This window comes from Oxyura jamaicensis, chromosome 8 (genome assembly GCF_011077185.1).
Source record: "Oxyura jamaicensis isolate SHBP4307 breed ruddy duck chromosome 8, BPBGC_Ojam_1.0, whole genome shotgun sequence".
Classification (NCBI taxonomy): Eukaryota; Metazoa; Chordata; class Aves; order Anseriformes; family Anatidae; genus Oxyura; species Oxyura jamaicensis.
In genome coordinates, this window is record NC_048900.1 from 29,915,392 (window position 1) to 29,937,436 (window position 22,045).

The window sequence follows — 22,045 nt, forward strand, 5'->3', positions numbered from 1 at the left end:
ACCGATGCAGCCTTCAGAACTGTTTGCCTGTGAATTTGTTGAATGGCCCTGTTATTTTAATAAATGGAAGCCCTTAAGAGCTCTTCCTCCAGTTGTAAATTGAAGATCATGCTTAATTTCACCTTGTTCCTGTAACGCCCGAGGAAATCTAACAGGAGACTGACGGGTCTGTTTGTCGCGGGCAGGTGCTTTATCATGGAGGACAGGGGGTACCTCGTGGCCCACCCAACCCTCATCGATCCCAAAGGACATGCGCCGGTAGAGCAGCAGCATATTACACACAAGGTCTGGCTCCTTTTTTCTCGATCTCTTCCTCCCTTTTTTAACTCCTGCAGTGAGAAGGACTGTAGAGACGTTGCTGTTTGTACCTGATTTAAAAGGCATAAAATACTGTGTTTTTCTCGTAGGAGCCGTTGGTAGCGAATGACATTCTTAACCACCCAAACTTTGTGAAGAAAAACCTCTGCAACAGCTTCAGTGACAGAACAGTTCAGCGGTTTTATAAATTTAATACCAGCTTAGTGGTAAGTGGGTTGGCTTTTTTTATTTATTTGTTTTGCTTTTGGATGTGCATTGGTTGGGTTGGGTTTCTTTTGGTGGAAACACAAATCCTTGCCAGGATCAGCAGACATGAGTCTAAGCCAGCCTTCTGTGTGGATTGGCCTCTGTTCACCCTCTCCAAACACGAAATCAGTGATCTGAACCGCACAAATAGTTCTCACATGAGAAGTCAGTTGACACACAAGGGATTATGGATGGTCAACTCTGGTTGATGTCAGCAAAGTCTAGGCCAGCATCAGGAAAACGAGCGAGGTTTGCTAGGCAAGCAAACAAATGCATTTGGTGATGCCATGCGTGCGAGCATTTCCAGGTTATCACTTGTCAAACTGCAGTCTGGAGACCTGAATTCCTCTTGTGCTCAGCAGTGCTTCGAGGCCCAAGCCAGGGGCTGTCACCTCTCGCTGCGTGGTGAGCGCCGACTGCAGCGTAACAGATCCACCCTGGCAAGATTACTGCAGAATTGTTCAAAAGATGTTAAGCTCTGTGGGAGAAGTTGCTCTCCAAATAATACTTTCCAATTATTAATGAGAAGGTGGGAAATGAGCGTCAAAAATCTTTGAGAGTTGTGTCAGAATACACTGATTTGTGTCAGGTAGGCTTAAACGTTTCCCCCACATTTGAAGTGCAAAGCAAAGAGCGTGTTACTCTAAAGGAAATTGTATAGGACAGAGCAAAACCTTAAGATTGCGCTGTGCAAATCGGAATCAGAACTTAGCCTGCCTACCAAATAGATCGCAGCTGTACGGTGCTGTGCTGTAGGGGTTCTGTATGCACGCGTGCCAGCAAGTTTTCAACAAGCCGTGATGGTGCCTCCCCGTCAGAGCTGAGCCTCGTAGCGGAGGTCACGGAGAGCTGGCGCAGTGGGACGGGTGGGGTGAGCGGTGCCACAGAGTGAAACGTAACCCGCTGTCAGCGGGACGTCAGGCTCAGCCCTGCTGCTGCATCTCATAATGTTTACAAGCTAAGCATCTTTTTTCTATCTTCATCAAAGTCTTTCCACCCAGTAGCAGCTTGGAAGATGTGCAAAACTCAACAGGTTGAAGAACTTCATAAGCCTCTTATTTGTAAAGGCAGCTCTCCCATGCGTCTTTGTTCCCCCAGCTTTGTGTGTGTTTCCTTGGAGGGGGGGAAATCTTCAGCTCCATAAAGAACAGGTTTCTTTGTATACCATTAACACCGGTTTTTTGTGTTGCTTTTTTTTACCTAGGGAGATCTGACAAACCTTGTCCACGGCAGTCACTGCTCCAAGTACAGGCTGACGAGGATACCGGGCACCAATGCCTTTGTGGGAATCGTCAACGAGACCTGCGACTCGCTTGCTTTCTGTGCCTGCAGCATGGTGGACAGGCTCTGCCTGAACTGCCACAGGTCAGCTGGAGATCTGATACGAGTGGGCTAGTCCGGGCGTTTTGTGAAGTTTATAAGAAGTTTTTAAAACGTGTTTATTTAATAAGCTAAATGAAAACGTGGAGTGCAAAACTAAAGAGAAAACTAGTTAATTTGTTCATGCTGCTTGTAGGGGTCATGGTGGTTTAGCATTCCTTTGGTCCTTTAACCCATACTGTCACTGTATTCAGAGTAGTTTGTTCTTGCCATGTTTGCAAGAGGGGGTAAGAGAAGAAGGGATACTGAGCAGCGTTCTCAGTGGTGAGCAGTCCTTAGGCAGCTGCACGGTGGGGTTAAAATCGAGAGCCGTCTGATGGTTGCTCTTGTTTTCTGCCTCTGCAGAATGGAGCAGAACGAATGCGAATGCCCGTGCGAGTGCCCTCTGGAGGTAAACGAGTGTACCGGCAACCTCACCAACGCTGAAAGCAGGTGAGGACAAACGTCCTGTCTCGTGTAACAGAAGTTAACAAAAAGAAGCGCTTCTTCATGCAATCGACAGGTGGTACAGGAAAGAATGTACAGTATTTTTAGTATATTTAAGCGAATGATAATGTAGTAGGTAAAAATGATGATTTCATGGATTGTTACTTGACCACTTGTTATGTTTCAAAGCTTTACTTTTTGCCCCAATATAGGAATCCTAGCTGTGAAGTACATCAGGAGCCAATGACTTTCACAGCAATCGATCCAAGCCTCCAGGATGCCCTCCCGCAGTGCATCAACACTCAGTGCAATCAGAGGACAGAGAGCGGGTAAAGTGCAGTGCTCCCTTTCTGAAGATACACGGTGTTCTTGAAATAATTACTATTATTCCTTTAAGTGAAAATAGCTCCTCCTTACAAGGTTTGAAGGAAGAAAAAAAAGGAAATAGGATACCAGAGAGAGATAGCAAACACCAAGGATGACATTATGTTGTAGTGCAGGAACACAAGACCTCACTATTTCTGTCTGAGTCACATAACACCATTAATAACAAACAAATGGCTTTCCAGTCACACATCATGACTCTGTGAAGAACTGAGGGTTGTGCAAGTACAACATTTGCTGTTGAAAGGATGAATTCTTCTTTTTAGCAAAACAGATAGTGCTGCTATGTTAGTCTGCCTTCTGGAGGAATATGTGGACTGAAGTGTTCACAGAAAGGAGACAATACATTAACAGTGGTGACTTTGGAGCATGTTAGCAGTGTTAGCTGCCTGTCAGCTTCCTGTGTCTCTCTTCTACTCTTGGCATTCTGTGGAGATGCTTGAGGGCTTATTTAGTTTTTGCCAGTTTTGAGTGGTCTCTAGGGAACTGAGATTGCTAGAACACATCGTGCTCTGACCAGACTTTTCCAAACCCTTTCTTCTGTCTTCCAAAGGATTGCAGAAAAGGGGTGGGTCTGTAGTCAGACTTCACTATGCTGAGAAATGTCTTATTGGAGGAGTTACAAACAGGAAGTTCTCCTTTGCTCAACGTGAGGGAGGGAGGAAAAAAAAACAAAACACAAACAGGCTTGGAAGCTCAAGATACAGCTCCCCTGTACAACTTACATTTTTCTACCTGACCATTTTAGTGAGAAATTTTTGTGGCCAAATGTTACACAATGAGAGAGGAGAGTTTACAGATGACTTTGGCATCCCTTTGTCTCATGATTCTAAAATAGGCTGAGCTGTGTCAAATGAAAAGCTCTGGACTTGGCAGTAAATGTCGTTTTCTTTCTTAATTTTCAGGGATTGCTTTGGTGTCTTGGACTGTGAGTGGTGTATGGTAGACAGCGATGGGAAGACCCATCTGGATAAGTCCTATTGTGCCCCGCAGAAGGAATGCTTCGGTGGCATTGTGGGAGCCAAGAGCCCCTATGTGGATGACCTGGGAGCAATAGGTAACTGTCTTTCTGAACAGTTGCTACGTGAACTCTTCATTCGGTAGCATACCCTTGCAATGTCAGAGCATGCTTCAAGTTAATAAAATCATAAAATGGGTTGGGTTGGAAGGGACCTTAAAGATCATCCGATTCCATCTCTAGTCATTAGAAATGTTAATTTTAACCTTTCTGCAGAGCATTTATGTTTGTTTTTTCCCTATGTTTTGTACCTTTTGATTTAGGAGATGAGGTCATCACTCTGAACATGATAAAAAGTGCACCAGTCGGGCCAGTGGCTGGAGGCATTATGGGCTGCATTATGGTGCTTGTCCTAGCAGTATACGCCTATCGCCACCAGATACATCGGAGGAGTCACCAGCACATGTCACCTTTGGCTGCACAGGGTGAGCTGATAACTGTTGAGAGAAGTAGTAGTTATGATATTAAAAGCTGAAAACAACAACAACAAAAGCGCAAGCAGAAAAAAAAAAAAAAAAAAAAAAACTTTTTTCTTGGTTTTGTTTCTCCCCTCAATGCTTCTCACCATTTTATTTCTCTCTTGCCAGCCTCTGTAAAAGGTCACACCCATTGTGCTTGTGTATTGCTGCCCTCTTCTGGGTGTAGTCCAACCTGCTGCCTCCAAAGGAAAGTCTGCCCAAAACACTCAAAAGCATTTCCTATCAGGAAGCTGAAGTTATGATTTTTCCAGAGCTAAAATGATAAGCCCAAGTTCACAGCTTTGGGGGCCTTGTCATAGCATGCTGGTCAAATATGTTTATTTCTGCACTGGAGCGGTGATTCGGGGAGTAGTACAGTTTTCACACCCCTTCTGTTTGGGACGTGTTTGTTTTTTACTTGTATCCCTGCTTCTGTTCCACGTGATGTTCGTGATCACAGCCATCAAAGAGGCAAGACAGAGCAAAATCCTTTCTTCTGGCTGCCTGGGCAGGGCATCGAAGCTTTTCTGGAATCACAGAGCCCTTAAAAACTTGTGATGAGAGGATATTTTCATCACAGAAGCACTGAAGTCTGAGAGACAAAACTGTATTTGGGAGAAATGTTGCTGAGAAGCAATGGTGGTTAGAAAGTTACAAAGGGGAAAGTGTAATTGGTGCTGATTACCTGTATATTTGATTACCCTGTCTACATTTTGAATCAGTTCTCTTTATATAAAGCCTGTTCCGTTCAGGGATGTGGGTTGTATCATTTTCCTGGTATCCCTGTGCCCCATCTTTCTTGGAAACAGAGCACACCAAGCTGCATCTCTTCAAGCAGTTGTACAAAGTGATTCCACTACAATACCAGGGTAACAGCCATTAGTAAGTCGATCCAAAATTTTTCTCTTAACAGTTGCATTTTTCTGTTTGTAATGGTGTGTAGAAATGTCAGTGCGTATGTCGAACCTGGAAAATGATAGGGACGAGAGAGACGATGACAGCCATGAAGACAGAGGAATCAGTAAGTACCAAGTCCCTTCTCTGTCAAAAATATTAAAGTAAATGAGCTATTTGTTTTCTTAATAAGCTAGAATTGTTAAAAAAGGGAACTCCGTGCTGATTAGCGGTAGAAAATGACTGGGCAATGTTTTAACTTAAGTTAAACTTAAGTTAAACTTAACTTGCAGTGTACCTTCAGTCTCGTGCTGAAAAATTGTGTTTCTTATTTTTTAAAGAGTATAATCTTGATTCTGTGTGGAGGAGGTTTTCCTCTTTTGCCCCCCCATCATGACCATTTCCAGCAGCAGCTGAGCTGCAGCTTAGAAATCACAGTTGTGACAATATGCAAAAGGTATGCAAAGCTGCTACCTTTGTTCGGCCTTGGCAAGGAGAGGCCAAGTCTAGCGTGTACCTTCAACAAACATGTCAGTAAATCTTACTTGCATTGAATTTGGGGTGCCTGTTCTTCTTTGTCAGTAAAAGTGGCAATTTGTAATGCTGCTGTATTGTAAAATGTCACAGGTGTACCTAAATCTTGGGATAGCTCCAGATTCAGACCAGATCCCTGCCTCTGATCCCACACTAAAACATCTAAGATTTGAAACTCTGTCAACACTTACAGATTGGAAAAATAAGCATACCTGAGCTTCATGGCTTGCATCTCCTGCTTTTCCAAGTCCTTTTGTTAGCATGGATAAGTTAATACCGTAAAAAGTTGATGAGGTTGATGCATTTGGATCTTGATCTATCCCACATTTAGATACCATCTTTTTACTTCCAGTCCTCTGTCACTTGACAGTCTTAATTTAGTCTTAATAGTAGCATTTGAGTAGAATTAGTTTGCAGAAAGCCTGTTTCACTGTGCCTGATTTGTCCCACTGATAAAATTCAGTAAAAGCACTTTCATAAAGGTCAGTTCTGTTTCTTTTTCTCCCCCAGTCAGTAACACTCGGTTCATCGCAGCGGTAATAGAGCGGCACGCCCACAGCCCAGAACGCAGACGCCGATACTGGGGTCGATCGGGAACGGAGAGCGACCACGGTAATACCTTAAAATCACCATCCTAATTACAGGTTAATTGGTGTGGTTATTCAGATGTGTAGCATGTTGCAGATAAGGTTGCCAAAAATAAACCACCTTGCACGTTATTGCTTCACAGTTAAACAGCTTTGACACAGCAAATGATGCTGTCCAGCGAAGGAGCTGTTTTTGTCATAGCAGCTAAACGCTGTGCTCTCCCTGTCTGATCCTTGGGTTCTGCTAGTTTCACTGGGTGACCAGAATTCAGACTAACAGAAGTGTTGCTTCATTTCCCACACTGGTTTTCCACTGCCAGCCGTAACAATCTAGATGTTCAGTTGAGATAATAAATCATAGAATCATAGAATCATAGAATCATAGAATATCCTGAGTTGGAAGGGACCCTTAAGGATCATCAAGTCCAACTCTCGACACCGCACAGGTCTACCCAAAAGTTCAGACCATGTGCCTAAGTTCACAGTCCAATCTCTTCTTAAATTCAGACAGGCTCGGTGCAGTGACCACTTCCCTGGGGAGCCTGTTCCAGTGTGCAACCACCCTCTCTGTGAAGAACCCCCTCCTGACGTCCAGCCTAAATTTCCCCTGCCTCAGCTTAACCCCGTTCCCGCGGGTCCTGTCACTAGTGTTAATGGAGAAAAGGTCTCCTGCCTCTTGACAACCCCTTACGAGGAAGTTGTAGACTGCGATGAGGTCTCCCCTCAGCCTCCTCTTCTCCAGGCTGAACAGGCCCAGTGACCTCAGCCGTTCCTCGTACGTCTTCCCCTCCAGGCCTTTCACCATCTTCGTAGCCCTCCTCTGGACACTCTCCAACAGTTTCATGTCCTTTTTATACTGTGGTGCCCAGAACTGCACACAGTACTCGAGGTGAGGCCGCACCAGCGCAGAGTAGAGCGGGACAATCACCTCCCTTGACCTACTAGCGATGCCGTTCTTGATGCACCCCAGGACACGGTTGGCCCTCCTGGCTGCCAGGGCACACTGCTGGCTCATATTCAACTTGCTGTCAAACCTCCTACTCAACGAGATAAACAAATCCCTTGCAATCAAGTCAGCATCTCTGCTGCTTTTTGTCTTTGGGACGTGCATGTCTTTCATAAAATTCTAGCAACGTGCTGGATGCCTGTATTTGCAAGGGTAAAGTAAGCATGGAATAGAGGTCAGTGACTCAGGTGCCTCCTTAGCCTTTCTGTTGCACATTCAATGTCATCACCACAGACGGCATCTTATGTCACCGTCAAGCAAGTATTAATATTAACTGTGTACATGGGTAGCTGTGAAGGGTGTTCAGCCTTGCGTGGCTGTTCCACACACATGCACATACGAAGTGTTTAGATTCAGAGAATTTTGATACATCTCTCATGCCCTGAACTACTTAGGTCTTAAAAGCAGGGTGTCGTGCTGTTGACTCATGAGGAGGGCTTAATAGACATTAAGAGAAGGTGAGACAAGGCAGTCTGCTACGGACGACAGCCTGCCATAGGGGGTGTCTATTCTGTGGAAGACCCATTTAATTTTAAGACAGTGGTTGCACTGATGGAATTACTGATGGACAAGAAATCTCAGTGCCAAAACCGTGCAATGTGAAAGAACAGATGTCTGAGAGACAATCTTGCTCTAGGAGGCATTATCCGGGATTTGGGGTCAGATTACCTGTGCTGAGACAGATTTGCTAGACTAATGCTCTTTTTGCTCCATTTCTTGTAGTCCCAGCAAATCCTTGCCATCTTTCCTCATTAACATGTGAGGGTTAGCAGGGTTACTGTCTGCCTGTCTCTGGAATGTGCACTTCTGTTTTTAGTCTGTAATATTCTTGAGGCTGAAGTCTTCTGCCCAGTCTTCTCCCCCAGTTCTTCTCTGCCAAATAGAAGCCATGACTCAGACCATGGAATCATAGAATCCTTCAGGTTGGAAAAGACCTCTAAGATCACCTAGTCCAACCTCTAACCTAGTGCTAAAGTCTACCACTAACCCATGCTACTAAGCTCTAAATCTACACGTTTCTTGAAGACCATCCCCAGAGATGGGGACTCAAAGCCAGAACCAACTTCGGCTACTTAGCCTGATATTTCTTAACACGCTGCTTCTAGGTGTCTCAAGCTGAAAACCTGACGTGCTCAGAAGCACTAGGAGTTGTTCAGCTCTTAGCCAAAGTTTTCTCAGGATTATCATTCTAATTAAAGCAAGGTGTTCAAAGAAGAAAACTTTTGTTGGCATTTCTGCATGTAGAAATACTGAGGTGTTTTTGTTGGGGACACTGCAAAGTGGTTTTGAGTGGTAACAGCTGGTTTCAGTGGTAAATCCAAACCTCAGAGTAACTACTAGCACCTGCTTCAAAAGAAGGGGGCAGGTCCAAGGGACGTGTTACAAGACGGCTTCCTCCCTGAGAAAGCGCAATCTTGCAAGAGCTGGCTGTTAGCTAACTCTCTAGTGACGTAATTTCCCTAGGATAACCCTGTGAATGCAATGCCTCGTCACTCACAAAGATGGCTGATCTGGTTTGTTTTTGTTTTCACTTCTCAGGCTTCGTTAGCAGGATATTATAGCCAAGGAAGAGCCTCAAGTTAATTATGCTGTGTGTGCATGCTTATCTGGAAGAGTCAGAACTATTTGGCTTAATGGGACTGTGTGAAACACTTCCATGTGGATTCAGTAGATTTCTTCATTGGTGTGAAAAGATCACCAGCTTTGAAAACATATGCTTGGTTTTTGCAAATAGGCCACTAATAGGTGACAAGTGTTCTTTCACTTTTAAGAATACAATGTTATGATGAAGTATAATACGATGAGAGTAAGTTTTGCTACTTCCAGACACACAAGTCGGTGGTCCGTACTAGGAAAGGTGCAGTTTGACAATAACAGAGGTAGTGGTAGTAGAGCCCACTTATTTCTTGTCAGTTTGGAAAATCCAAGTAGTATCTTAAGATACCATCCCCGCCCCACACCCAAAAACCCCTTCTACTATGTTTTGTTTCTAAATTCAGTGCTAGCAACTCTACCATAACAAACTGTTGAATGCACAGTTGGTTTTGCTGCTAGGTGTTGTACAGGCGATAGGTTCCAAACAGGGTGACAGGAAAAGGGATGCATTTTGTAATTACAGGAGAAGGTGGGGTTTTGAGTTCTTTTCTTTTAATTGAGGCAGCTCCTTTTTTATTCTCTATAAAGCACCAGCTGTGCCTGATTCCTTGCAGGACGTGGCAGTCGGCACTGTGGCTGTTGACCTTTTAGTCTGCTTTCAATTCTCAGCCCTGCTGTTTTATGTTCCAGGCTACAGCACTATGAGTCCTCAGGAAGACAGTGAAAATCCTCCATGCAACAACGATCCGTTGTCAGCTGGTGTTGATGTTGGAAACCATGATGAAGACTTAGACCTGGATACCCCACCTCAAACAGCTGCCCTGTTGAGTCACAAGTTTCACCACTACCGGTTGCACCACCCAACTCTTCACCACAGCCACCATTTGCAGGCCGCCGTCACGGTACACACTGTGGATGCAGAATGCTAATGAACAACAAAAGAAAGAAAACTTGTGAACAACGACCCGCGCCAGCACCAGGCAGCTTTGTTCTGTGCGTTTTACCAGGAACAATTTAGCTAACTTCCTGAGTAAATTGTTAGGCATAAAGCTTTACATTTTTATAAATGTAAGGTTGGCTCAGAACTGGAAGGGAAATGTGCTTGATGAATGGACCTGCCATAACATTTAATAAAATGGAGCAGGAGGCACGTTAGACCTCCTAAAGCAGGGATGCAAGTTTATACAGCAGCTGAAGCTTTGGAAGCCCTGTTATGCTGAGCCAAGAGAAGAGAGAGCTTAAAAGAGCCAGAGATGACTTGGTTTCCTTAACTGGAAGAGCAGAAAACTCTGCAGCTGAAGACTAAAAAGGTGCCAGACTGAGAGGGCGGGGGAAAAGCCTGTCGGGTTCTCTGCAGTTTTTTTGCTTGTCAAAAGTTCGTTGCTCGGACAATTGCTGTATGGAACCCGGGACAATGCATCTCAAGATTTTTAAGTAAAGGATTATTTTTCTACTATTTATTGAACTTGAAACTTTGGGGGGAGGGAGAGGAGAAAACATGTTAGCAATTTTCAACAACTACCACATACTCTCTGATGGTGAAGTGGTTCTTCTGAGGAAGACGTCTGTTTCTTATTAGCTGATATTCATCCACTGCCCCACTCTGCAAAAGGGAAAATGAAGAAGTAGTCTCTGACGTGTTTACATTACGAATGCTTTCTTCTCCACAATTGTTTTCTGTAAATTTTACAACCGGATTTACATTACAGTATTTTCTTCCTATTTGCAGAGGAGAAATCCTGTACTTTGTTACTAAAATTCTGAGAATTCTGCCCATAAATCTCTCCATCTTAACCTCTTTGGTCATCCTTAAAAGGTTTCCTTTTTGGAAGTAATAAAGGGTTTATTTAGCATTGGTTACCGGAGAATTGCAAATGAAATCTGTGCCATATTTGTGTTTCTTTAGGAAACCGACAGGATCAGAAGTAGGGATAAACCAGTATTTTGTACAACTTGGGTTACTGTGGAAGGTATCTTTTTGAAATCATAATTATAAGCTGCTGCTGTTTGTCTGGAATTTAACATTGCTTGGTAATTCAAACAAAGATTAATCGATCTGTCTTCAACACAGGGCATCATAATTATAAATTAGTTTTAAATCACAGTGTTGTACTTTAGATTCACATTTTGTGATTACAGTGATATAAAAACGTTCTTGCACTGTGCATATGATAAACATCCATTTATACGTAGTTTTTTTTAAATCACTTGTTTTAATTAATATGGTACTTAATACTGTATTATGTAAAAAAAATTGGTTCTTAAACATTACGGTAAAATATATGTGTGATATCAGGATACCCCTTTATACTATGTATAAATTTAAAATCTCTAGTGAAATAAACTGTATATAACGTATAGTTCCGTGGATAACTGGCTAGATTGAAATTATTCGGTCTCAATTTCCTTGAATTTTCTGGCTGAATGAATTTCCTTGAAGTTTCTGGCTTCGCTGTAGCAGGAGCGAAGCATTGGATCATGTTCCTCTTGTCTTTATCAGCGATCTTGAAAGATCTGTGCTTTACGTACAAATGACAGCACTGACATGTGTTTTAAAGATTTTTTCCTTTTTTTAGCCTGTTGGTTGTTGTTTGGGAAGTGACGGATTTTGGAGTGGTCAGTGACTCTGTAGGCTCACCGAAGCTAATGGTTTACTTTTTCTTATGTGTTACTGAAAAGTCGGTTGCGTTGGATTTGTCATTCTGCTGTGTTTTGTGTCAGAGGGGGTTGTGTGTTTGTTTTGTTTCATTTGGTTGGTTTTTTTTGCTGATGAAACAGCTGTACAAATCTATTAAGCACTGTTTTATGTTTTCAAAGGGCTGAATCCGATGTCCTGTAATAGTTTATGGTTCAATCTGTAGACACAACTTGCTAGAATCTCCAGTTTTGGATCCAAAATGATGCTGGCTGTTGGGCAGTGCACAAACTGGTTGTTTTTTCAGGTTTGACTTTGAAAGAAAATGAATTACCTTAATGTCACTGCTTGGCCAAAGAAAAGCATGCCCAGCCAAGAGGCAGAATTTGTAAGCATGAAGGGAAAATAGCTTTCAATGTGGAAACTGTTGAACTATATGTAAGTTTAATAGAAGTTTGTGTAAAACACCAAGCAAGATGCTTTGTTGATGTCCGAGTCCTGTAGAACTCGTGAAGGTGATTTTGTTAAAGTTCAGAGGTAGATGAGATTTGAAGTTCCAGCCAGGACTTTATTTGCTTGAATCTGTGAATGTAACAGAAGAGGGCTTTCAGCCAAAAGTTGTTGCTACGTGACAGAAGTGTCCCTGGAAGTTACCGATTTGTAGAACAGAATTTAAATTTTATCTTGTCCATCTACAAGTGAAGGAATCTCACTGTGCTGCGCAAGTTCTTGAAATTAAGTATTTGCTCCCCAGTCATAGCATTTTTTAGGGCAAGCAACATTAGATTGTTCCCTTGCACCTAATATTAACAAAAAATAAAAGTGCAGCTTTGGCTAGATCCGCACTTGCCTGCCTGCTCTGCTGCCAGTCTTAATTTACACCAGGTAAGTTATGGAGCATGTTTGTAGTGCAAAACAAATCACTGAGTCCCTTTCTAATTAAACAAGAGTGTTCTCCACAGATCGTACTGAATAACTTATTAACCTTGCGATGTCCATACCCAGCCACACCGGCATATTCTGTACTTTTTGTGTGTGAGAAATCCCAGTAGTTCAATATGTTAGAAAGTAATATGAAAATAAACACACAAAGTGTAGAAGACAATAGGTCCAAATGCCTCTCTTAAAATACGAGCAAAGCCAAATGAATTACCTCCTTGACTAAAACAGTTTCAGTGCAGAGATTTTGGTGGTGGTGTTAGAACTATGTGCTGGGCAGAAAGTGTGTGCAGTGCTCTCTGCAGCCCTGCCAGAAATATATCTACGTGTTATATAACGTTGCTCTTTGAACAGCTATCAGAAAGTCCAAGCCCTCAAAAGCCCTTTGCCTTTATCTTGCTTTTTATTTTACCTTTATTTTTTTTTTTTTTTATGAGCTGCATCTCATTGTTGTTTCATTGCTTTTGTTCTAGGACATACAAACTGTTCCTGATTCATGGCGTCTGGACAGCCTTGTTTATGCTTGAAGTAAGGAGAAGAGACGAAGCTGTTGCTATCAAGGAATAATTAAGGAAAATATACACATCTAGAGGTGTGTCAGATCACAGATTCAAATGCTGACAGCTAACCTTGTTACAGCAGGAATACATTTAATGCTGATAAAGACACTGCTGTTCACTGACGTACTCAAGGTTTCTAAGAAGCTGCATGATAGCACCACCGGTTTTATTGCAGGCATTGCTGCCCTGGCCTTCCCTCCCCATAATTATTTTATTGTGTTGACTGAGGAACAAAATGAGCAGTTATTTGCCTGACATGGATTTGTATCCTCTATCTTCCTTACCTATAGCTGGTAGATATCATGGCCATCCGTTTGTTACTAGTTTCATTCTGAAACTTAATTGTCTTATTTTCCTGTATGTTTTCTTTCATTCTTCCAGGAAAAAAAATAAGTTATTTGGAAGGTTTTTTTTCCAAGATTACAATGAGTTTTGCCTTTGGTTTGCATTCACTAGAGATAAATAGACTTAATGCTTTCAGTCGGGGAGCACTGAAGTGTATTGACTTTTCCTGTACAAGCAGGCCACCCATCCACAAAACCCAGCTACCCTGAGTAGAGATGGAAGCTGTTCACATGTTCAGAATACGCTGCTTCTAAATGAATTGAGACTCCTTTTTTAATTTGCTTACATTATTGCCTTGATAAAAATGTGATTTGGAAAGAAGAGTATGTTACATTTGGCTCACAAACACTTTATAAGGCCACTTACACCATGAAATATTATCTTTACCCTTGCCCTTTGCAATGAGAGAGGAGAGGCAAGAATTCATCAGATGTTCACATGGGCAGTAGTTATGACTATAACTGGACAAAATGAGATCTCTAGCTTTCAAAGACTTTATTCTGTAAAGTAACCCAGAAATGGTGATGAGGAGGGAAAGTCTGTTTGTCAGAGTAGAATTTATCACACAGCTGGCACCAAATAGGGAAGAGGGGAAAAAATAGGGTGCGAAAATCCTGGGTCGAGTTAAGAGAGAGCAGGTAATCCAAAAGGCTGTATGCAAGTATAGAGATTAGTTTGCAGTGTTTGGAGCTCTTACATACCAATTGCATTTGTTTTCCAAAAAAGAATCCCAGCTATGGCTGGGATTTTCAAAGGAGCCTGCACTAAGCTTTCAACTCTTTTGTCATTTGGTGATGTTTGGAACATTAATCCCTGCAGCAGTTAATTCTGTAACTGCTGGGTTGTTTTTCTGTACAATGTCCCCTTTGCCATTGGTCCGAACTATGAAAAAATAACAGAAATGTCAGAGTATTTCATACTACTTATTTGCGGCCTGTCTCTGTGATGAGACGTAATTATTTTGTTTCCTTGATGTGCTCTGAACTCAGTCACGGAAGGACCTTGGCCCAGAAGGGCTTGTGTTCCTGAAGCCAAGGCTACAGTGGAATTCAGACATTCAAGTCCAAGAGTGAAGTCCTCCAAACCCTGCCTTGTTAGCAAAGTGCCAAACATAACTGGTATGTTGGCCAGTGCTTGCACAGAATTGCTGCCAGTAGAAGAGCCTGATGCTTCCCTGCCCCTGCCCGATTTACACTGCCTGCTTTGGATGGTGCTTTTTGAGGCTGGGGTACACAAAACCTCTGCCTGGGAACTCAAAGGAGCCTGAATTGGCAGGGATTTAGAGCATATCCAGCACGATGTGAACAGCAGTTTCCCAAAGTGACTTACTGACTTTGCATAGCACAGCAGCCTGCACCAGGCACAGGGTAAACCTCTTCTGCCAGCTTCCACTGAGATTTTTCAGTGACTAGTTGATCCAGTAGTATATTCAGGGGGAAAAAAAGCACCCAAAGTATAAAAGGAAGAGTTTCCTTCAAGTGATCAGATCTACTCTGTTTTGACCCAGGCAATTTTATGCCCATCAGGAAGTGCTGGTTGATAGCAGTTAGCTATGCGGACGGCCTGAGCGGAGAAGTACAAATTTGGTGCCAGGCTGAATATTCATTAGGTCTGGAATTTTTACCTTCAGCTCAAAGACAAATCGGAATGGCCTCATCTAAGTTCTGTGGAAAAAAAAAAATAATAATAACTTTTTATTCCTGGGCTGGCTTCATCAGTGGTAGCAGTAAATGGCGCTGCTCTAAGAAGTTGGGAGCCAGCAGTTACCATTATGTTTTGTTTTGTTTTGATTTTACCTTTTTATAGTTGACACTGGCAAAACCACCAGCTTCTTGGAGCACTGCCTGAAGAACTGCTCTCCGCTGTTATTACCACTAATGGAACAAAAATAATGATAGCAAGGAAGGGAAACTGTTGGCCAAAAAGCATAGTCCAGGAGCCTTCCTACCCCACCCTGCACCTGGCAGCGAAGTGTGAGGGCACAAGTACAGCAGCTGCTCCGCTGCTGAAGTGAGTAACCTCAGTCTCCGAGGCCATCGAGCCAGCTCTTTTTACAAGCAGAATGTCTGCATGAAAAAATGTGAAGAAAGAGGTATTGCCATACAAAAGCTCTTATAAAACTGGCAGGCTCTGCTCTTTAAGTGCAGGCAGCATCACACCCGTTGAACAATGGACTGGCCTTAGGTTAGACTGCTAAATATTTCCAGTTTGGTCAACATCGGTGGTTTTACAAATTTTAAAACTCTTCTGCCACACCTAGAGGTAATAAAAAATCAGGCACGGAGATAGGTTGGCACTGAGAACAGCAGGAAACTGGGAACTTGGTCAGATAGTTTTAGTAGACTTATTTTCAGTTTTCCAACTTTCTGACAGTTTTCGACATTTAATTTGCCTCTGACATGAGTTCTCTTGGTACACCGTATGTAAATCACACAACTGGGAGATTAAATGCTGAGTAATTAAACTTAGATAATCCCTGCAAAATAACATTAACCTCTCTTAAGTGTGTTTATTTCATTTGCAGCTTAACTGAGGAAATCTCTCTAAGCAAGCCAAAACACGTTGCTGTTCCAGCCCCTGCCAGGGACCCTAGATAACAGGAAGCGGATGGGTTTTTTTGCTCCCCATGAAAGCAGAACAAACATGTAGAGGTTAGTTTGACACTTTGGCATGTTTATAGCAAAAAGTCATGTTGCCTGACAGTTCCTATGGAAACCTTTCTATAACTGAATGGCAGAACACTTTAAACTCTCATAATTTTTTAAGAACACGTTAGGAAAGCGGAGCTGGCGTTATGTCCTCCCTGCCAGCTTTCCATATTTAACAAGTTGCAGCGTTTTTCAGGACAAAATATTGTGGTGGTGGTTCAGGTCTCCAACCTCTACTAGCAGGGAAGAATCGCTGGCTGCTTTACCACATCCAAACAAATAGTTCATGTGATGCCTGTCTCGCTCTCAATACATACCAGCAATTCAGTCATTCATCTCGAAGATTTCCTTCAAGCTTATAATTAATTAGCCAGGTCTGTAGGGGCTGTAAAAGAGACGGTATGGAGATGAACTGGTTTGCACTAGTGAATGCTTTAATTCGGTGTGGGGACTGCACTGTTTTTTAATGTGAAATGATTTCATGTTTTCCTCTGAATTACCAGCATTTGTTTCTGGTTCCTAGAAGACGGGCACTTACGGAGAAGCTGAAGCAGAATGATTCCAAACCACGGTCTGTAGCATATCAACAGGTCAGCCCATAAAAACACTCCAGGAATGAATGCTGGGTGGGCTGTACCTGCTTTTACTGGAAGCCCGAGGAACATCACTTATTTTTTATACTAAAATTGCCAAAATATACTTTTTCTCAATAAGTTAAATCTGAAATTGAGTCTGGATGAGGAAAAATAAAGCCTACGAAGGCAAGAGTGGTGATTTAAAGCAGGAGGAGAGTTGTTTTAGGAGGAGGTATTGCAGAGGGTCCAGCCTTCAGGGCCATTTATGGAAGAGGACTGGACTAACAGTTGCTTGATCCTTTCAGTTATTATACAAGAAGCTGGATTTGTTTTGTGGCTTATTTTGAGTTTTACTATGCTTTTACTATCTTTAAATATAACCTTCCCGGTGATTTGCTAATGATACGCATGAAGCAACAAAGGTTATAAATTCTACTGCAAAGACCACGATTCCGAAAATAGCCCATTACGCTACCCTGCGGCGTAATGGTTTCCTCGGAACAGTTACTCGCTTTATAAGTTGTAGCTCTTACTTCTTTTATCTTTACTGTTTATTTGCCGACCACTGTTACAGAATGGAAACGGCGATGTTGCTAACCAGTTCTGTTACTGACTTAATCCATCATTCCTAGCGCACTTAGGAGCAGTGCTATTACCAAGTGTAATAGCTATCAAGTCCCACTTCAAATGTTCAGCTGCAGGCAGAGTTACTCAGCGTGGTTTTGTGTGTGTGTGTGGAAGAATGTTTCAGGAGTGCAGAAACATCCCATTTTTGGTCATACGCTGCAGTACCTGACAGATTCCTCTGAACGCGTGAGCTCCGTATGGTACAGACAAGGCACCCCGAGAGGAGCGCGAGCAAACTGAAAGTCCTTGTTTGTTGTCTGCATCTCTCAACGAAGCATGTGGCTGCTGGGATCTCTGAGGCAAGCTGTTGCCCATCTGGCATCTCTTAGACAAGAGGTTGTCACAACTGGCGAGCTGTGATTTGATGGACCTGAAGTCTGATCCTGTATTACCGCAGTTCCGAAGTGCTCAGAGAACTAAACTTTAATCGAAATGCCGCTGGTATTAAAATGAGCTTAGCAGCTAATTGGGAAGACTGACCATGGCATAATGCTCGTCTCAACAAAATTGCAGTCTAGACATGCTGAGTTACTCTACTGGTTAACTGGTGAACGAATTGTACGAGCAAAGCTCAAGACGATGCAGCAGCTGCAGGGGAGTGTGATGAAGATTTTACTTCATCACCGTGCTGACGGTATCGGTTGCTTGCTGCGCTGTGCTAGGTTGGTAATTTGAGAAGAAATTTCATTTGTTGCTTAATGAACCACGCAGTTACTGCGTGACGACGATACACTGAGAATGCTGAATGCATTCAAATTCGTTAGGAAAAGGGTGAAAGGAACTCTCGTGGCACCTCTGGTGCGCGTTGGAGGTAACTCAGATGTGAAATAAACACGTTGATTGAGTGCCTCCGTGAGCATGGCTGAACTAATTAATATTGTTGACACTCAAATCGACATCTTTGGGCTTCAAAATTGTAGTTTCCTAATGAAACAAAAGAAGTATCTAGAGGTTGAAACCATGGGGGTAATACAGACTAGAGAGAACAGCGTTGTTTACACTTTGCTCACGTGAAATGGTTCTAGCAATCGTGGATTTTAATGGACGCTGCGATTTGCAGCAACTGATGGATTCCAGACCCTTGTTGCAGGAAAATGATTCAAATTGTTTCAGGTTTTGGAAGGCTGTTTGTATTTCTCTTTCATATAAGAAACCAACTTTCCAAACAGCTTACAGATACGTTCCCAGTATGCACCGTACTTGAGAACCTAGCAGATATTAAATCTTCAGCTTTTATTTTATCTGCAGGGATCAGAACCTGTTTGAACGTGGACGCTTACATCTGAATGCATCCGTGATTCAGAAAGGATGTTTGTGCCACAATTCTTTTAATGCTCTCGCCCCTTAATAAATACATAAAGAAAAGGCTTGTATTTCTTAAAAGCTGTAAAAGCCTGGGTAAGTTAATTTTCAGCTTAGAAGAGCTACAAAAGCAACTCCTGTGGAAAAGTGCACTGTTCTTAATTAACAAGGAATTTGGTGAGCTACAAATAAATTACTGCAAAGTGGTTTATCTCTGATAGCATCAAGCTAGCAACCAACGTTACACTTGCAGATCACTCTACTTCTCCAGTATTTAAGGGTTTTTTTTTTGCTTATGCAGCAAATTTGAAAGCAAATGGAAGTTCCTTAGCAAACTGGAGACTTTTTAGAGTGCAAAACAACATGTAGGGCTTTGCTTGGAAAGCAACAGACAGTAACTATATTCATACAAACAGATGCGTACGTACAGAAGGATGATCTGTAATCGACAGCAGGAAATTAAGGGAAGTGCATACGTGCATTGGATTGCTGTCCTCTGCTGCATGCAGCTGTATTCCTGGAGACTGTTACCACCTGCGTTTCATTGTGGGTTGCTCAGCACCACCCTCCTGAAGAGGTTTCTCAGTCCTGTGGATGCAGCAGCAGAGAGGCTCGTGAGAGGGTTCCCTAAGCCATGTCAGCTCTCATGGCAAGGGTGATCTGAAGAGGCAGTGGCCAAAATCCGCTCAGGGGACAGTAACCGGTGACACCCGCCTGGTGTTTTGGAACTTCTGGCAGAAACTATGTGGTGAAATGGGAGGATTCCCGAGGGCAGAAGATTAATTTGTGAAATAAGATAATTGCGTACCTGATGCAGTGATATTTCTCTGGAGATTCAACGGACGCTGAGCTGTTGGTTTGCACCATCTCTGTTGTGTTAACGTACCCACAGGTGCTCTGTCAGGGCACCAGAGGACTTGGGTGTTTTACTCACTTGGATTGTTTTATATCAAATAGTACTTTAATTCTCCAGGTACCTGTTGGATGGTGTATCGTAGTTCAAAACAAGCGTGACATTTGGGTTCAAAAAGGAATATTTTCTTGGGTCAGACTGATTGTTGCTGCTGATGCATGTTCAGCTGATTTTGGCTGTCACATAAGGTGCTGCACGGCCCCTTTTCCTGTCCCTTTTCATGGAACATCTCCACGTACAACGGCAACGTCTTCAAACTTCTGCTCTTGTCCTGCAGCCCCTCGCAGCAGCTGCGTGGTGCAGGCGGTTCCGTAGCCTGCCTGCGCAATGCGAACTGCCTGCGTACTGATGAACTGTGAGCCCTGCAAGGGAAAGAAAAAAAAAATGCGTATTTTTAGCTGTAAAATAGTCTTTAACGTATTTCTAAGCAAGAAAAATGCTTACGTTTCTCTGGACCTACTCAGAACTACTAGCGCAGTGTACTACTTCCAGCAGTGCACTTTTTTTTGACTTGCATTCGGGTACACCTGCAGCCTATCAAAAAAAAAAAGACAACTTTTGAGAAGGTAATCACTATAGGTAGGATTAATTATCAGTAACGCACAGGTGATTATAATTAATTACGCTATTTAGCTTCCCTAAGCTGTATAATGTTGGAGCAGGACCATCGTTTATACTCCGGTTGCTTAATCTGGCAGGTATTTCTGAGGAGGTAGTTACGTGCTGCAGTATTCTTAGCAAAGTGATTCAACAATTTATATCATGTAATTTACGATGGGACTTGGATATGTTTTGAGAAGACAGTATCACTTCTTTATTTTCAGAGCTTGACCTGAAAATCAATTTGTAAATACTTACTGGCAGCCTTTTCAGTCATTGCTTGTGTTTGTTTTGTTTTGTTTTGTTTTTCTAATCTTTTGCAAGGGTAATTTTACAGTGGTATTATTAATTAATGCATCCATAGGCATAAGAAACCTATACTTCAGCTTATCCTCATCAGCCTCACCTGATTCTCTAGATCAGTTCTCACACTAATAACGTGATAAAGTATTTTTTCCTGTTTTGTGGTGTAAGTATGAAGGCTAAGCTAATGTTCAGACAGACAATCTGGCAGCTCTAAAACGCTTCCATGGTAAATACATGAACTGTTTCTAGCTGTCCTTCACGCTCTGGATCTCCAACAATTGGTTAAACGTAGTGCAGATGGGGAAGGAAGAGGAACACTACCTGTTTAAAGAAATCAGGGAAAAGGAAACTCCTGGCAGAAGCTTGTTAGCTCTGACCATTTCTTTTGTCAGCAACAACACCAAAAGAAAAAGTACCCTGAGTGTTGATTACTCAGTAGTTTGAAATGTAATTCTTAAAAGTAACGAAGGTCCTATATTCTTTGTAGTCTTAACTTGCAGGCTTTGGTTTGGACCAAAGCAAATTTCTAAAATCAGTATTGGTATTTGGCAGGTTTTTGTTTCCTGTAGCTGGTGATCCAGTCTGTAAAATGGCACTGCAAACTTAGGAAAATCTAATTCTGGTTGAAATCCTTCTCAGATAAGGATGTGTTCACATATGCGCATTTTAACTCTGTGTGTTTCCCAGTTCCTTTTTAAGACTACTGTTTTTCAGTCCGGATTTTCAGGTTTGGAGATTTTCTTTTGCTCTTTGTGGTCAGGCTCGTATCTAAAAATGGATACAACTATTTAAATTATTCTTCATTCATTTATAGCTACGATGACAACATTAAACAGCTAAATTTATTGCGTTGTAAATGGCATTGCAAGTAACTGTTATGGAGAAATTAGGTTTCCAAGAGAACACTTTTTTTTTTTTTGATGCACCAGCTAAGACCATGAACTGTTTTTAAAAATGGAGGCTTCACGGAAGGCAAACCTTCTTTTAGAGTGACCTCCAGAACTACTTTCCTTCAGGGGGGAGGTTGCCCTTTTCTTTGCGTGACCATTGCCATCTCTGTGCCTCCACAGCCCTTATTACAGCGTGCCTTGCCACAAGAGGGTGACTTTTGCCACAAGCGCAGCACCCAGGGTTTGATTTACCCATTTGGATGTTTTGTAATTTGTTTGGTATGTTTCTGATGAAGAACAAAATTAGAACGAGATCATCTTGGGCTAGCGCGCCCGCTAACCCTCTAGCCGCTGATGGAGAATTTGGGCCCGTCCAACATCTGCTTTATTTTGTTGTTACCCTGCAGTTCGGTGTCGAAGGCAGAGTTGTACTGAAGGAAGGTAGCAGCAAGGGGACTTTGTGGACGTGATCCCTTGAGGGGTGATGAACCCCATGGAGGCAGAGATGAGCCCCTTCATGCCAGGGCTGTTGTCCATGCCTCGACCTCTGCCTCCTTAGGCTGCCCGTCACCTCGGTTCTGGGAGGCTTCCCCTACACCCCAGCTTCCCCAAACCCTGACTCAAACGTGTTAGTGCGGAAAAGAGCCTGGCCCTCTGCCCCCCGCTGCTCAGAGGGCTCGCACTTGTAGGCGAGCTGCTTCAGCTTCCCCCTCGGTGCCGCCTCGGGGCGGCGGGGCCCGCGGCCCCCTCACGGGGGCTCCGCCGCTCTCGGCCTCCCCCCGCCAGGGGCAGGGCGAGGGCTGCCGGCGGCGGGGCGGGCCCGGCCGCGGGCGGGACACCAGGAGAGAGGAAGAGCGT

At 43.0% G+C, this 22,045-nt stretch overlaps 1 protein-coding gene and 1 long non-coding RNA gene across 4 annotated transcripts in view; both read left to right on the forward strand.

Annotated features, from left to right (window-relative positions):
* CACHD1 (cache domain containing 1) overlaps positions 1-11,217 on the forward strand; it is a 95,325-nt gene extending 84,108 nt beyond the window's left edge. Inside the window, exons 18-27 of one of the 3 annotated variants that reach the window (XM_035333795.1) lie at positions 186-285; positions 408-524; positions 1,769-1,929; positions 2,290-2,376; positions 2,583-2,699; positions 3,660-3,811; positions 4,036-4,197; positions 5,174-5,251; positions 6,169-6,270; positions 9,538-11,217. In XM_035333795.1, the coding sequence (XP_035189686.1) occupies positions 186-285; positions 408-524; positions 1,769-1,929; positions 2,290-2,376; positions 2,583-2,699; positions 3,660-3,811; positions 4,036-4,197; positions 5,174-5,251; positions 6,169-6,270; positions 9,538-9,776 (1,315 nt within the window). In that variant the 3' untranslated portion in view covers positions 9,777-11,217. Of the gene's footprint in view, positions 1-185; positions 286-407; positions 525-1,768; positions 1,930-2,289; positions 2,377-2,582; positions 2,700-3,659; positions 3,812-4,035; positions 4,198-5,143; positions 5,252-6,168; positions 6,271-9,537 lie in introns of those variants that run through there. The other 2 variants (XM_035333796.1, XM_035333797.1) reach the window with 2 other exon arrangements.
* A 138-nt stretch (positions 11,218-11,355) lies between these two features.
* On the forward strand, positions 11,356-19,068 carry LOC118171060. The gene is made up of 3 exons (XR_004753022.1): positions 11,356-12,367; positions 12,895-15,336; positions 15,851-19,068. It is a non-coding gene; the product is annotated as an uncharacterized LOC118171060 (long non-coding RNA).
* The last annotated feature ends 2,977 nt before the right edge of the window (positions 19,069-22,045 follow it).